This window comes from Malaya genurostris, chromosome 2 (assembly GCF_030247185.1).
Source record: "Malaya genurostris strain Urasoe2022 chromosome 2, Malgen_1.1, whole genome shotgun sequence".
Taxonomy (NCBI): Eukaryota; Metazoa; Arthropoda; class Insecta; order Diptera; family Culicidae; genus Malaya; species Malaya genurostris.
This window is the reverse complement of record NC_080571.1, coordinates 339,725,940-339,740,029: the sequence shown is the minus strand read 5'-3', so window position 1 is coordinate 339,740,029 and position 14,090 is coordinate 339,725,940. Positions and strand designations below refer to the sequence as shown.

Below are 14,090 nucleotides of genomic sequence, written 5' to 3'. Positions count from 1 at the left end.
ATAGAACATGGCATTGATCACGAACACAGATTCGCAATAGATAAGACCACAGTAGTAGATCGCACTTTCCGTTCCTCAGCTCTCCCATATCTAGAAATGTGTCATATAACCAATACATCACATACTGTTAACAATCGTACAGACACAGATGGTCTTAGTGTGGTATACGCAGCAATATTGCATACAATTAGGAATTGTTTCACAAGAAATATTTCCAAGATATCATAACCCTTTTTTACCCCTTAATAATCCAAGCAACGAAATATTTCATTTTGTACCATAGATAGAAATCAGAGAGAAGAAAAAAAAATCCGCCAAAACAAAAGATAGTGACCATAGCCAAAGTTTTTTAATTTGTGTTTCTAGACAAATTTTAATGAGTAATTTTATTCTAATTCTTGTAAGTAGCCCTGTTTGTACATTTCTTGTGAATATTTGTTATATGTGTTTTTGTAGTTGTACCAGAAGCTGAATCTCCACCGTATGACTATTGACACTTACAAGAGTGTTTTTGACGAGGAACGATAACCTGTTTTTGTAAGTCTTTTCATAATTGTGATTAGTCGAACATAGTTTGTAACGTCTATTTTTCAATACAGTTCCCCTGAAGAAGACGCAAACCAGTAGCGTCGAAACGTTGGGTTTTGAAACAAAAATAATCGTTTTAATCCATTATTGACTGCATAGCCGATAAACAAATCTACATTCAAGCTAATCTAACATTAAGTCATTACGAATAAAATTTTGCGTCATTTGACAAATTAGGTCTTTATGAATTACATCTTATGAAGGATTAAGTCACCTGTAAAATTCAAATTTTTTTGTAGTGATGTTATAATTGAAGAGCTTAGCAGGGTGTTACTTTAGAATGATATAGCACTCCGATCGACAAGCAATAAAGAGTTTATAACAATCAGTGATTTCCATAACAACGTCTGATAAATGTCGGGTTTAGTTATGTCGTTTTCGCTTGATACCAAACCTAACCCAGTTTCCACCATAACTGCTGTCAAACCGTTTGTTTGAAGCTAGTTTCGAACCTAGTTTTAACGTTGTTGAACTGAAAATCGAACTAGTTTCGAACCTGTTTGTTATATCAGGTTTCCTCAAACCCCCGTTGCTAAGTGCGAATTCAACACATTTTCGTGAAAAGTGTTTGTTTGATGAAACTATCCTAGGTCAGTTTCAGTTTTCTCAAGCGAAAACGACATTAGTGATTAAAATAACATGTATCAATAATGATTATGTAATTCTGTTATGATCTGCTGATCGGAAATGTTTCACGATCCATTCTCACTGCTTGATTTCCAATAAATAAATAAAGAACAGCTGTCACTGTCCAATAAGGCCTTTTGGAAAATGCAATTATTCTCTGGTCAGAGTTATTTGATCAAATGCGAGAATGACGGAATACAATGATTACTCAAGTGTAACAATATTTTTATCATGAATGATTTCGGAAGCTGAAAATGAAGTCTGACGTGTTTCGTACAAAAATAAATATCGTTTATTGTTACAAATAAAGCTATATTTACATTCCCCTTTGCCGGTTGCGTCACTGATAACGGCCTCCGGGTGGCGGCACTTCTACTGACTGGGAAAGAATCGCTCGAATGGGGCCAATCGTAGAATTTCATTCAGCACCATTTGAAACTTTTGCTGGAAACTTTGCGCGAACTCGTTCTCCACGATCGACAGAATGTTGCGGCCCCGTTCGAGATCGAAGTTCTGGCTGTGTTCGGAGTAGTTTCCGCTCATGGTGAACCAACCGAAGCCCACGGTGTGATCGCCGATCGTCAGATCAAAATCGGTGATGTTCACCCGAACGTATATCCGGTCTTCGCTTTCGTACGTTGTTCCCTTGAGGTGTATCCGAAGTGTTGAGTTGCCTGAAAAAAAACATCGGAATTCTTAATCGGAATCCAGCATGTTACGGAAGTGGATAATTCTTACGGATCGAGGAAAACATTTTGGCCCATTCAGCGATCTGTCGTTCGTGTACCAGTTCGGCCCTGTACGACCCGTGCACGTCCAAGGCTGGCATGTGAACCTGCAGCAAAAATTCCAGCTTGTTGAGATCTGCCCTGAAAAAAATGACCGTTTGATGAACTAAGCACAGCTAAGGGGTTCAAGGGGTAGATATTCATTACTTGACATCGGTGACAAAAGAATTCTTGAATCCTCTCATCTCTCTACCGAGGAAGTACGTTTGGATGTTCCGATTTCGGACCAGGGTGGTGTTTGGGAACGTCAGTGGATCAATCGACATCACATAGTACCGGTCGGAGATCTTCCCGTTGGACATGTAGGTGATGTAGTACTGAACGGACCGCTCGATGCACTTGTTGAGGGTTGGGGAATGCCGTACACAGCCATTGCTTTCCACCCCTGAAAGCAGATAATAAATCACTTCAAATTTTCATATCTGAAACAAAAAAGATTTAATAAAATTAATCCAACGGACGCACCGCGCCCGCTAATACCTGTGCTTATGCTCATCGATCTACTTAAAGCCCGCAATCAGAGGATCTTGTTAGAGGTTTGACTTATACGCACAAGCCACAGTATTTAGACAAGCTACCGATCGGTAGCACCTTTGCGCGCTGACGCGTTGACCTGCCAAAAGTAGCTCACCTTGCGTTGACTTTAAACATCTAGTAGGCGCATGGTGACCACGAGTTTTGTCGCGAATATTATCATGGCAACGACAGGTAATGGGTTCGATTGTAATTGTTTTCCTACAAACATTGTATAACTGCGACTGTGATACGAATAATTCAACATTCTCAATAGAGGAATTGATCACCGATTTCCAACCTGATCAACACTCCCAATTCTAATTCGGAAAACAGTCAAGTGCAGAGTGCAGAATGGTAAAATTACGATACGAATCGGAGAAGTTGAATGATCGGAAACTTCTACCTAGAACGGTTACCAAGAATTGTTCTAACGGGAGAATGGGGTGAAATTGTTTCCCAGGCGTCACTTAGACCCTGGCGTCGCGTCGGCATCGTTCGGCACAGTTCAAAGCGGAATTCCATCGTTCGTGGTCAACCTTGGGTCAGCTTTTCGAGTAAACTACCGTGACCAAATGCCGCTTGAAACGAGTTAGCACACTAGCGACGATTTGTAATTACTAAGTTGAAGTTAATTTTATTGTGACCAATTTTCACCATATGTTCCAAGGATATGCTTAAAAAAATAAGGCTAATGATAGTGAATGTTTTTTTTTTCTTCTGAACAACTACGAGACTCAACTTCGGAGAACTCGCTCAATCGAGCCGTTCTTGAACTCTGCTAGACTAGAGGTGCGGAAAATAATGTCAGATAGAAGGGTTTCGGAGACTGTCTGACGTTTGCAGTGTGAGGTGAATTGAATCTCTTCTGATCGTTGATCGTTACGAATCAGAATTCAACTTGTTACCAATGTATTATTTAAGAAATGATTCTTAACTCATACATTTGTTTGGAAGGTTCTTATATTTTAAAAGACTTTGATGCGAATGAGACAGAAAAAAATCGAAGAAGTACCAATAATTTGATAAACAGGACACTGAAACAAAACCGAAAGGTCAAAACACGAACTCGACAGTTATGTCGAAAGGTTTTCACGAGGAACCCGGGATTTTGTGAACAAAAAAAAACTTTTGATTTGGCAAGCGACTTGCAGTTGCAGTTTATGATTCGAATGAGTATGTTCACTGTTACTAGAATTAATTCCTGAAAAGCACATCCTATCGTTCATCAAAGCCGGCAAACACCTTGTAAAGTTTTGGCCTGATTTGGCCTTCGAGAGTCATTTAAGTTGTATCATGACACCAGAATGTATTCCATCGAAAATGATCTCAATCAACCAATAGCCCTCAATTTCGCTAGAACTGTAAATATTGGGTTATTGTATAGAGCGCAAGCCGGAAACGACTTTGAAAGTGACGAGAAAAACTCTGCTATAGGAAAGCTCATCATTTCATCAAAACCAAGGGAAAAATATAGTAAATTTCTCAATTCATCGATAGAATCTCGGAATCTAATCTCTTTTTTCCCAGATGTGAGAACTGTACATAAGGCAAAAAAAATTCGAAAATATTGACTTTCTGAGACTTTTGATTTTTTTTTTGTAAGTCCCAAAAAGTCGATATTTTCAAAAAAAATTTTTTTCGAGATGACACTAAATCTCGACGTTTCATGCAATTTTAAGCCTTTTGGCATCAATTTTTTTTTTGATTTCGGAAATTTCATGTACGGGGAGTGGTGATTTTTCAAGTTCTATGAAAATTCCACTAAGTGGACTAAGAAGGGTTTTTTTTCAGATTAGCATCACTGTTCTCATACAAATAGGCAACGCAAATGTCAAGCTTTAGTTTGGAAAAATGATGCTGACTGTGTGACATAAACACTGAAGCGTGCTTTTGTGAACTACTCGAATCAATCTGAATCAATTGGTGTCAAAATTAGTATCCGAAATTATATAATAAAAGTTTGAAATATAATTTCATGAGACTGTTATGAAAGAGAAGGAAGGCATTATCACACCACTAGGTGGTTCAAAAAGGGTTTTCAAATAAAGCCAGATTCTTTGGACTTATGCTTTATAATGCTCTAAATGCTCGGCCAAAGAAATTTTTTAATATTGTGTTGCTTTAATTTCTCGCACTGCGATAAATTCCAGTATTCCACTCGAAAACTTGGACAACGTTTGAAAATTGAATATTAGTAATTTTTTGTCAGCACTGCAAACAATATGAAATTTACTGGTGACACTCTATTAATTAGAACGTAATTCATAAAATGACGCAATTTTACAATAATCGTTCAAATATGTGTCAAACATACTCAACCTTTTAGGCTGGCGTGTGAAATTACATGTGTCAGTACTTAAAAGAAAAGTCAGAATGCTCGAATATATCGGTCTCAGAAAACGTAGATTTGCATTTTCAATTACCTCTCTTTGGTAGTGGCAACATGCTAAATCTTACCATCTGTGGCAACATGCTAAATCAGACAATCTTTTAAAGACGATTAAGAGGAATCCTAATCAGTCGGACCGTGATTTGGCCAGAAAATTCGGTGCTGCCCATAGTACCGTGAGGAGAACTCGACTCCGGGAAGGAATCAAGTCGTATCGAGCTAGCAAACAGCCAAATCGGACCATAAAACAGAACAGTGTGGTCAAAATTCGTGCTCGGAAACTATATGACCAGGTGCTGACCAAGTTCGACGGGTGTCTTCTGATGGATGATGAAACCTATGTCAAGGCTGACTTCGGGCAAATCCCAGGTCAAAAAATTTACTTGGCAACGGCTCGGGGGGATGTTCCAGTCAAATTTTAATTTGTTTTTGCCGACAAATTTGCAAGAAAATTTATGATTTGGCGAAACCTTCGAAACCGTGACGAATTATTTTATCCGTATTGTTTCTTAAAAGTATGAAGAAAACCCTACATTTGTATAAAAAAAGATCTTGAATTCAATAATAAATAACTGAAATACAGGCAATTGTCTTTGTTCCAATTCTATCTGAAGCAAGCTTTAGATTGAAAAAAATTTGGATTCCGCTCAAAACAGTTGGCCACTGTTTCGGGCATATTTGCGGCTTCCGACTTCTGATATTTCCTGGATTTAACTTCGTTGCCAAGAAGAAAATGTCTAAATCAAACGGTATACATGATGCTAAAACAAATAAAGTGGCTGCTGCTTTTTTTTTTTTAAATAAAGAGATGAACAGAAAGTTTTCAAGTACGATGCTAAAAAAATCGTCAGTGGTAAGTTGATCAGCTTTTGATCCTAATATCTTGCTTAAGCAATTCCAAATCTTCTTTCTCAGCTGGAAATGTATGAAAATTTTAAATGTTTTGGAAATTTTCTAGGATAGAGAGCACAACCCCATCATTGTAGACATTATACAAACAAATTACCATTATTTTATTGCCATTCGTCTTCTACATGTCAGTGCACAGCAGTTCAACTTAAGATACTAAGCAGACGTAAACGTTCAATCCTATTTTAGTGTTATTCTTATGATAAACTTCCATTTGTAAGCAAATATCCAATCCATTCTATTCAGGAAAAAAAAACCGAATGAGTCATTCAGTAAAAGCTAATTTTCGAGTGCGAAATCATTCATCAAATTTTGAACATGTTCAACTCAACTAATTTTGTTTCTATGAGCGATGCTTTTAAAACTAATGATTGCATATCATTATCACATCGATTCGATGAACAAAATAATATGAAATTTTCTTAAATTTTCTGAACATTTCGTCTTCGAATCAGCAGTTCATTAGCAGTTCAGGAATGGCTGCCATTGTCACTTAGCAGTAGAAAGAAATGTTATTTTGGCAACAGCATTACTTTTAAAAATATAAAAGTTTCGTTATATTACACAGAGAAAAACTAAAATTCACAACAAAGCCTTCCATGTTGCCATGTGGTCCCATCGGAAATTTCGAAATTTCATTTGGAAATGGCTGGACCGGATTTTAAAACTTAGGCTCAAATGAAGGGGTATAAGACAGCATGCGAAATTTTAGAAGTTTATTTGGATTCGACTTTTGATAGATATAAATAAAGTTTTATAATGTATTTATCGTCAACAGTATTTCATTTAAGTAATTAATTTCCCAATATATTTGTACTTCCTTTCCAACATAGCGTAGTAATTAAATTGTGGATCTCCTAGAAGGAAATCTTTTCCACTGGGAAGATTTTTGGGAAATGAATTTTCATAGCCGTTGATCTCAATCCACACGAATAGTACTCAGGATATTCTCATTGGAAAATAAATTGCATTATGAATATATTTTCCTAAAACTATTGTAAAAGTTTGCTGCATTAAGGTGCATATTTCGCATCAGTACAAGGTTTCCTAGGTAAAAATAGGTAAAATGATTTATAACTTCTCCAGAAAAGAATGAACCTATGCATTACCTTCTACAAAAATATGGGATTTTATATTTTCTACAACTATTCCAAACAGAGTAAGGATTAAAAATAACTTGAAATAAGTTATAATTAGAAATCTAGTTTCAAGGGGGTTGTCATATTACAATAACTAAAACTAACTTCGAAAAGGCCTAAAAAAAGTTCTATCGAGTTCCACTTAGATTTTTTTTTATAGTATTGAGCATATCTTTTCCTATAAATTTTGTAAAAAAAGCTGCATAAAGTTGCAAATTGCTTCGGTGTAAGGTTTTATCATAGGATGTATAACTTGGCCAGGAAACAACAAACCTATGCACTACCTTCAACAAAAATATGGTATTTTTTATTTTCTTCAATTATTCCGAACAAAGTATGCATAAAAACCTGTTTCAACCCACCTAGTGGTGTAATGATGCCTTTCTCATGTACATATAATATTGTGGTATTCCATTCAAAATTTATCTCTTCGATTTTTGAAACAAACCAAGAGATTGTTTGTGCATTAACTAGTATAACATACAGAATAAAACAATGCTTTGATTGCGTGAGTCATCCACATTTCCACAAACCAAAGAACCGATCACCAACTAACATGACACACAAACTCTTCTAGTACGCACTCTAAATTACGATTTAAATGTTTGTTGTATTTGAAAATATTTCAAGTGACGGTGTACAATATTGAACACACTTTACCCTATAATTCCGGAACCGGAAGTCGGATCCGGATGAAATTCAGGAATTCCGTATGGGACCACGAGACCTTTCATTTGAATCCAAGTTTGTCAAAATCGGTTTAGCCATCTCCGAGAAAACCTAGTGAGATCATTTGACACATACACACACACACAGACATTGCTCAGCTCGATGAACTGAGTCGAATGGTTTATGACACTTGGCCCTCCGGGCCAATTTTCACTAGTCGGTTTTTCAAGTGATTGCATAACCTTTCTATATGAGAAAGGCAAAAATAACTCGAAACAAGTTATGAATAAAAAACTGATTTTAAGGGGGTTGCCACAAAAACGCTTTGTATATCCGAAACGGTGCGACCTAGACTTTTGGTATATTTGACAAAGTAAATTATTTTCATTAGTTCTAAAACTTTGTTGTAGAAAAAAATTTCTATCTCTTCAGAAAAAAAGTTATGGTTAAATTTTTTGTCAGAGTAGGCCATGAACATTAAAAGAACGGTTTGGCAGCTACTGATTCATGTCCACGTTTTTATTGATTCGAATCACTGTGCGGACTTGAACCGGACGAAGCCGTAGCAGACCTCGACGCGTACCGAAATTATTTGTCCAGTGAGCGGACTCGTCACTTACAACAAGTACGGCAAAAGTTCAACCGCATGAAAAGCCCGGCCAAAATGAAAGAAATTCATCAAAATTTAATAACCTCCTCTTTCGACGTAATCCTTGGAACTGAAAGCAGCTGGGATGAAAGTGTTAGAAGCGAAGAAGTATTTGGAAATAATTTTAACGTATTCCGGCACGACCGAAATTTATCTCTCTGTCAGAAAAAATCTGGAGGTGGAGTCCTCATAGCCATTAACTCTTGCTTTATTATTATTACTCCTAATATAAAAAATTTAAGCATGTATGGACCAAAGCCTCAATATTGGGAGAAGAACATATTTACTGCTCTCTCTACTTCCCACCCGAAAATGCGAACAAAAATTATCTTTTGAATTATTCTTTCAATCTTTAGACACAATTATTTCGAATATGGAACCTGAAGTAAAGCTTCATATATTTGGTCGTAGGAGAAAACGAAACATTACACCACTTTTTCGACAAAATTTCTAATTTTGGCCTACATCAAGTAAACTCCGTAAAAATTCAACAAAACGCATATTTAGACCTTCTTTTCACAAATTGCACAGAAGACTTTTGTGTGAATGCATCAAACCTGCCATTATGGAAAAATGAAGCATTTCACACCGCAATTGAACTACACTATGCTGGGCTTTATCAAACACTTTAGTCATAATTTTCATGACCCATATACTATAAAATTGCTATATAGTACATATGTCAGACCCATTTTGGAATAGTGCAGCCTAGTTTGGAATCAAAATAACATTATTCACGAAGAACGCATTGAATCGATACAAAAACAATTTTTTTTATATGCTCTTCGTAAACTAAACTGGACAGCATTTCCTCTACCATCATATGAAGCACGCTGCATGCTCATCAATATACAAACACTTAAAGAACGCCGCAATTCTGCAATGCTTTATTTTATCAGCGACATTATTTCTCAACGCATTCAATCAGCTCCATTATTATCACAATGAAATTTTTATATACCTACTAGTTGTTGTAATGCGACTACTCTACGTCGCGCAATCTAAGATAACGTTCCCACGCATCAAAGACTACCGTTATCGAAACACTAAAAAAACATGCAGAACTATACCCGCTCATCGAAATTAAACAGACAACCTAAAAAGCGACATTTTCCCAAACACCCTTGTTAGCATGTATCACTTACCACTTGTAAACAACCTTCTTGACACACAAAATAAATACGGACATAAAACAGATATAACGGTTTTGGGTGTCAACCAAGAAATGCTGCCCTAAGCATAACAAAACATGTACCGTAAGACAGTAACTCACCGATTCAGGTCAAGTGCGAGCGTACACTCACGACAAGACACTCATTCGCTCTTTAGAACAGATTAAGAACAAACTTAAAATTACTCGCTTCTGATTCTCACACTCTTCTCTTGCGCTCTCCCTCCGTCATCAAACATGGCCTCGCGAAGCAACGATAATCCTTATGTACTGTTACTTCCCCTACCAAACATGTAAACTAGAGAATAAGTTAGAACAGGAGAAAAGAGGCTAGATATAAAAGGTAGAGTTAACTTAAAATAAAGCAGATTTTTATGATTCATGATTCGTGATTCAAATCGAATAATGCGTCATTACAATCAATACTGCGAACATCTTGACTTTACTATGTCAAAAAATCAAATATAACCTCAACTTTGTCGTAGAAATAAGTAGTATGTAAGTGAACATTGTAAACAATTTATATATGATATAAATAAATTTATATTTATAGCATTGCGGAAGTGCAAATTTGAGCTAAATACAACTCAGGGGCAGAACTAGAGTCTTTCTAGTAAAATGGTTCCTTTAAATCTCTTCACGAAGAAAGCCCATTTTGTTCCCTATTGTTCATTTCGTAAAGACGTTTGAGAATCACTGTATCTTATTGCCGCTTACGTATCTATAATAACTGAGAATTAATGGCACGACCGGTGAACGACATTCAAAGTTAAAAACGATATGTAACGAAAATAAGCTAGCCACATACATTTGTGTTGTACGCATGTATTTGTTTGGTTTTTCATGCTCAGATCACAGCATGCTGTGCGTTTGACTGTCAGCTTTCGATTCTTTACTTGTTTGTGCGGTTGAAATTCTGCGTTTTCAAAATGTCGCGTATTGAAAAGGAAGTGGAAATTAAAGTTCTGGACACATGGCTAAGTGAGAAGGATGCGAAAATTAGCGAAGCGGTTTGGAATTCATCATGCCAGTGTTAAAAACATCATTAATAAGTTTGGGGAACATTATTCTTAGGATGAGCTACCAGGAAGAGGCAGAAAACCCGGTTCTTCCAACCCGAAACTGGACCAGAAAGTGGTATCTCTAATCATGAAGAACAAATCAATATCAATACGTGATTTTGCTAAAACAGCAGGAACGAGTGTCGGAATGGTCCAGCGTATCAAGAGGCGAAATCACCTAAAGACCTGCACGAAGCAGAAAATCTCGGAGCAAAGTGTAAAACAGAAGAAGCAAGCAGCAATAAGGGCCCGGAAATTGTATTCGCGTCTTTTGCAGGGTCCGGATGCATGCGTTTTGATGGACGATGAGACTTTTGTAAAAGAGGACTCAAAAACCCTTACTAACTAAACTAACTTTCAACACAAATGGTACACTGTTTTGCTCGCTTTGGGACTTGTGGTGCCATCTTGTTGAAAAACAAAATTTATCTGGACCACTTATTAAGTATTTTTAGTAACACTAAGGCCGTGGACCATCTCACGAATGATTTTAGCTTTCAGTTAAAATTTGACAGTCGAGTAGCTAGCAGTTTTCCGTTAACAAAAATAACCCTGCTCGAGAGTATAATTATTGTTGGAAGTTCGACAGTTTGAATCTTGAGCACAAAATAAATCCGTCAAACTTTGAATTGGGCCGTAGTTTCAGTTAAACTTGACTACTCGATAAGAATAATTCGATAGTTGTTTTGTTATATTTTAATCAGTAGTTAAAATCTATCGCGAAATGGTTCACAGCCCAAGTGCACAAACATGAGAATGAACGGGTAAAAAACCGTCGGAAAAGTCTACAAAAGTCTACGAGAGGAGGGATAAAAAGGTTTCAAGTTTTGGTCTACGGTATTCTTGAAGCGGTCCCTTTGCTCGCTGAAACTGAAACTGTGCCCTTATAATGCACGATGTTTTCTGGGATTCTGTGAACAGTAAAAAATGTTCAGTTATTTTTAAGTATATTTTACCAAAACGAATCGTCATGAATAAATACGTGCAGTAATTTCCCATATAAAATGTTGTAGATTTGATTCCTTATTCGCACAAATATTCAAATATCCATCAGATGAGTCTAGAGCTTGGCATCTCATTTCACGTTCATCTGATGTATGTCTTGCTATTTCTATCAGTGATCCTTGTGAAAGCGAAATGACTTTTCTATTTACAAAGCTATCAATACTTTACGCTTCTTATTAATTTGTAGAATATTCGACTGAGATCTTTTGAATGTTGATTTATTAAGAGGTTCATCAATCGATGGAGGATTAAAACGAATATTTTTTTAGACCAACGTTTCGACGCTATCGGTTGGAAGCTTCTTTAGGGAATGAATCAAATATAGGCATGTTGCAGAAGAAGACCTCATAAGTGTACACTTGACACTGACAACCGACTGTTGAATTTCGATTTTACTATTTTATTTTTAAAGTTGCATCTTTTTTCAAAGCACTATTATGGTGCCCGAAAACCTGTCTCAATGCGTTACTTCTCATTGTATTGAGAATAAAAGTAAATATTTTTTCAGCCCCTAGGATCACAAAAAATAATAAAAATTCCCACTACATGCCATTTCTTGAACGAACTTCCGATTTGCCCTATGCTGAGCTGCGGCTTTCATACGCTATTCACGATCAAGTGTACGATGATTCAAGGTCAATGTCGAGAGTGAATAACTCGCTTAGTCAGTTTCACTTCTTACAGCTCTTCCTTTTTCTTCGGTTCCTCACCGTCGTCGGCAGGTCATAACTTGAAAATAATTACCGGGGCGATCCCATCTTACTCTCACTGCTTCCCGGCGCTGTCAGGGAGAAGAGGCGAACCGAACGAGGCCTGAGCGAACCAATTACGCACGGTTCATCCTTCGTACTAAATCACTGCAGGCAACGCGGAACAGTTTTCCGTTTTCCGGTAATCGTAATACTCTTAAAAAACGCGATAAGTGCTTATCGGTTTCTGTGGTTTGATTCTCCGATTCCGGTAGATGTTTCAGTGGCCACTAATCTACTGTTCTAACATGGAATTCTAATCACTGACAGTCAACAGCAGGAACGAAATTGGAGCACTTACGCGGAAATCCACTGACGACAGTTGGAATGCCTCCCAGCAGAGCCACCGCAAACACCACCTGCCAGAGCCTTCCGGAATCCGCAATCATAATCTTCAATCACTCGGCACTTCACTGTGCATTCAATGGCACCGGTTTTTATTCTGGTAGCGACGCTAATAAACAATTATCACCCGATATTTCGCTCTACGACTCTACGGCAAACACTCCCTTCGTCTGCGAAAGTAAGTTCACGAATGAAATTCTTTCTCGTCCGGGTTTCTCTAACAGAACTGGAACTGCGAGGAATGGACCAATAAAACTCATGGAAGAAAGAGAGTGAATGGTCATCTTCGGATGATGTAAATGATTACGAGCGATGCCGATGATGATGATGATGAAGACGATCGCCATTCGCACCGTCATTGCAATTATTATCAGCCGTGAGGCCGGTCTTTCTCAGAGCAGGAAAAAAAGTAGTGCGTGATAAACGATTCCATGCAGAAGACGATCATCAAACGTCGTGGAACTGTACGATCTTGAATAGCGGCATGAAATACATTTTTCGAATTCAAAACCAACGAGCCAAACAGTCAAAGAGTCAAAGAGTCAAAGAGTCAAAGAGTCAAAGAGTCAAAGAGTCAAAGAGTCAAAGAGTCAAAGAGTCAAAGAGTCAAAGAGTCAAAGAGTCAAAGAGTCAAAGAGTCAAGGAGTCAAAGATTCAAAGAGTCAAAGAGTCAAAGAGTCAAAGAGTCAAAGAGTCAAAGAGTCAAAGAGTCAAAGAGTCAAAGAGTCAAAGAGTCAAAGAGTCAAAGAGTCAAAGAGTCAAAGAGTCAAAGAGTCAAAGAGTCAAAGAGTCAAAGAGTCAAAGAGTCAAAGAGTCAAAGAGTCAAAGAGTCAAAGAGTCAAAGAGTCAAAGAGTCAAAGAGTCAAAGAGTCAAAGAGTCAAAGAGTCAAAGAGTCAAAGAGTCAAAGAGTCAAAGAGTCAAAGAGTCAAAGAGTCAAAGAGTCAAAGAGTCAAAGAGTCAAAGAGTCAAAGAGTCAAAGAGTCAAAGAGTCAAAGAGTCAAAGAGTCAAAGAGTCAAAGAGTCAAAGAGTCAAAGAGTCAAAGAGTCAAAGAGTCAAAGAGTCAAAGAGTCAAAGAGTCAAAGAGTCAAAGAGTCAAAGAGTCAAAGAGTCAAAGAGCTTAAACATTAAAACATTAAAACATTAAAACATTAAAACATTAAAACATTAAAACATTAAAACATTAAAACATTAAAACATTAAAACATTAAAACATTAAAACATTAAAACATTAAAACATTAAAACATTAAAACATTAAAACATTAAAACATTAAAACATTAAAACATTAAAACATTAAAACATTAAAACATTAAAACATTAAAACATTAAAACATTAAAACATTAAAACATTAAAACATTAAAACATTAAAACATTAAAACATTAAAACATTAAAACATTAAAACATTAAAACATTAAAACATTAAAACATTAAAACATTAAAACATTAAAACATTAAAACATTAAAACATTAAAACATTAAAAC

At 36.6% G+C, this 14,090-nt stretch overlaps 1 protein-coding gene across 1 annotated transcript; it reads right to left on the bottom strand.

Moving 5' to 3' along the window:
* Positions 1–1,490: 1,490 nt before the first annotated feature.
* On the bottom strand, positions 1,491–12,796 carry LOC131431764 (uncharacterized). Its single transcript, XM_058597639.1, has 4 exons — positions 12,562–12,796; positions 2,151–2,388; positions 1,954–2,084; positions 1,491–1,889 (listed from the first exon to the last, which is right to left on the bottom strand). The coding sequence occupies exons 1-4, from the start codon at positions 12,647–12,649 to the stop codon at positions 1,588–1,590; spliced, it is 759 nt and encodes a 252-aa protein (XP_058453622.1). The 5' UTR covers positions 12,650–12,796; the 3' UTR covers positions 1,491–1,587.
* Between the last annotated feature and the right edge of the window lie 1,294 nt (positions 12,797–14,090).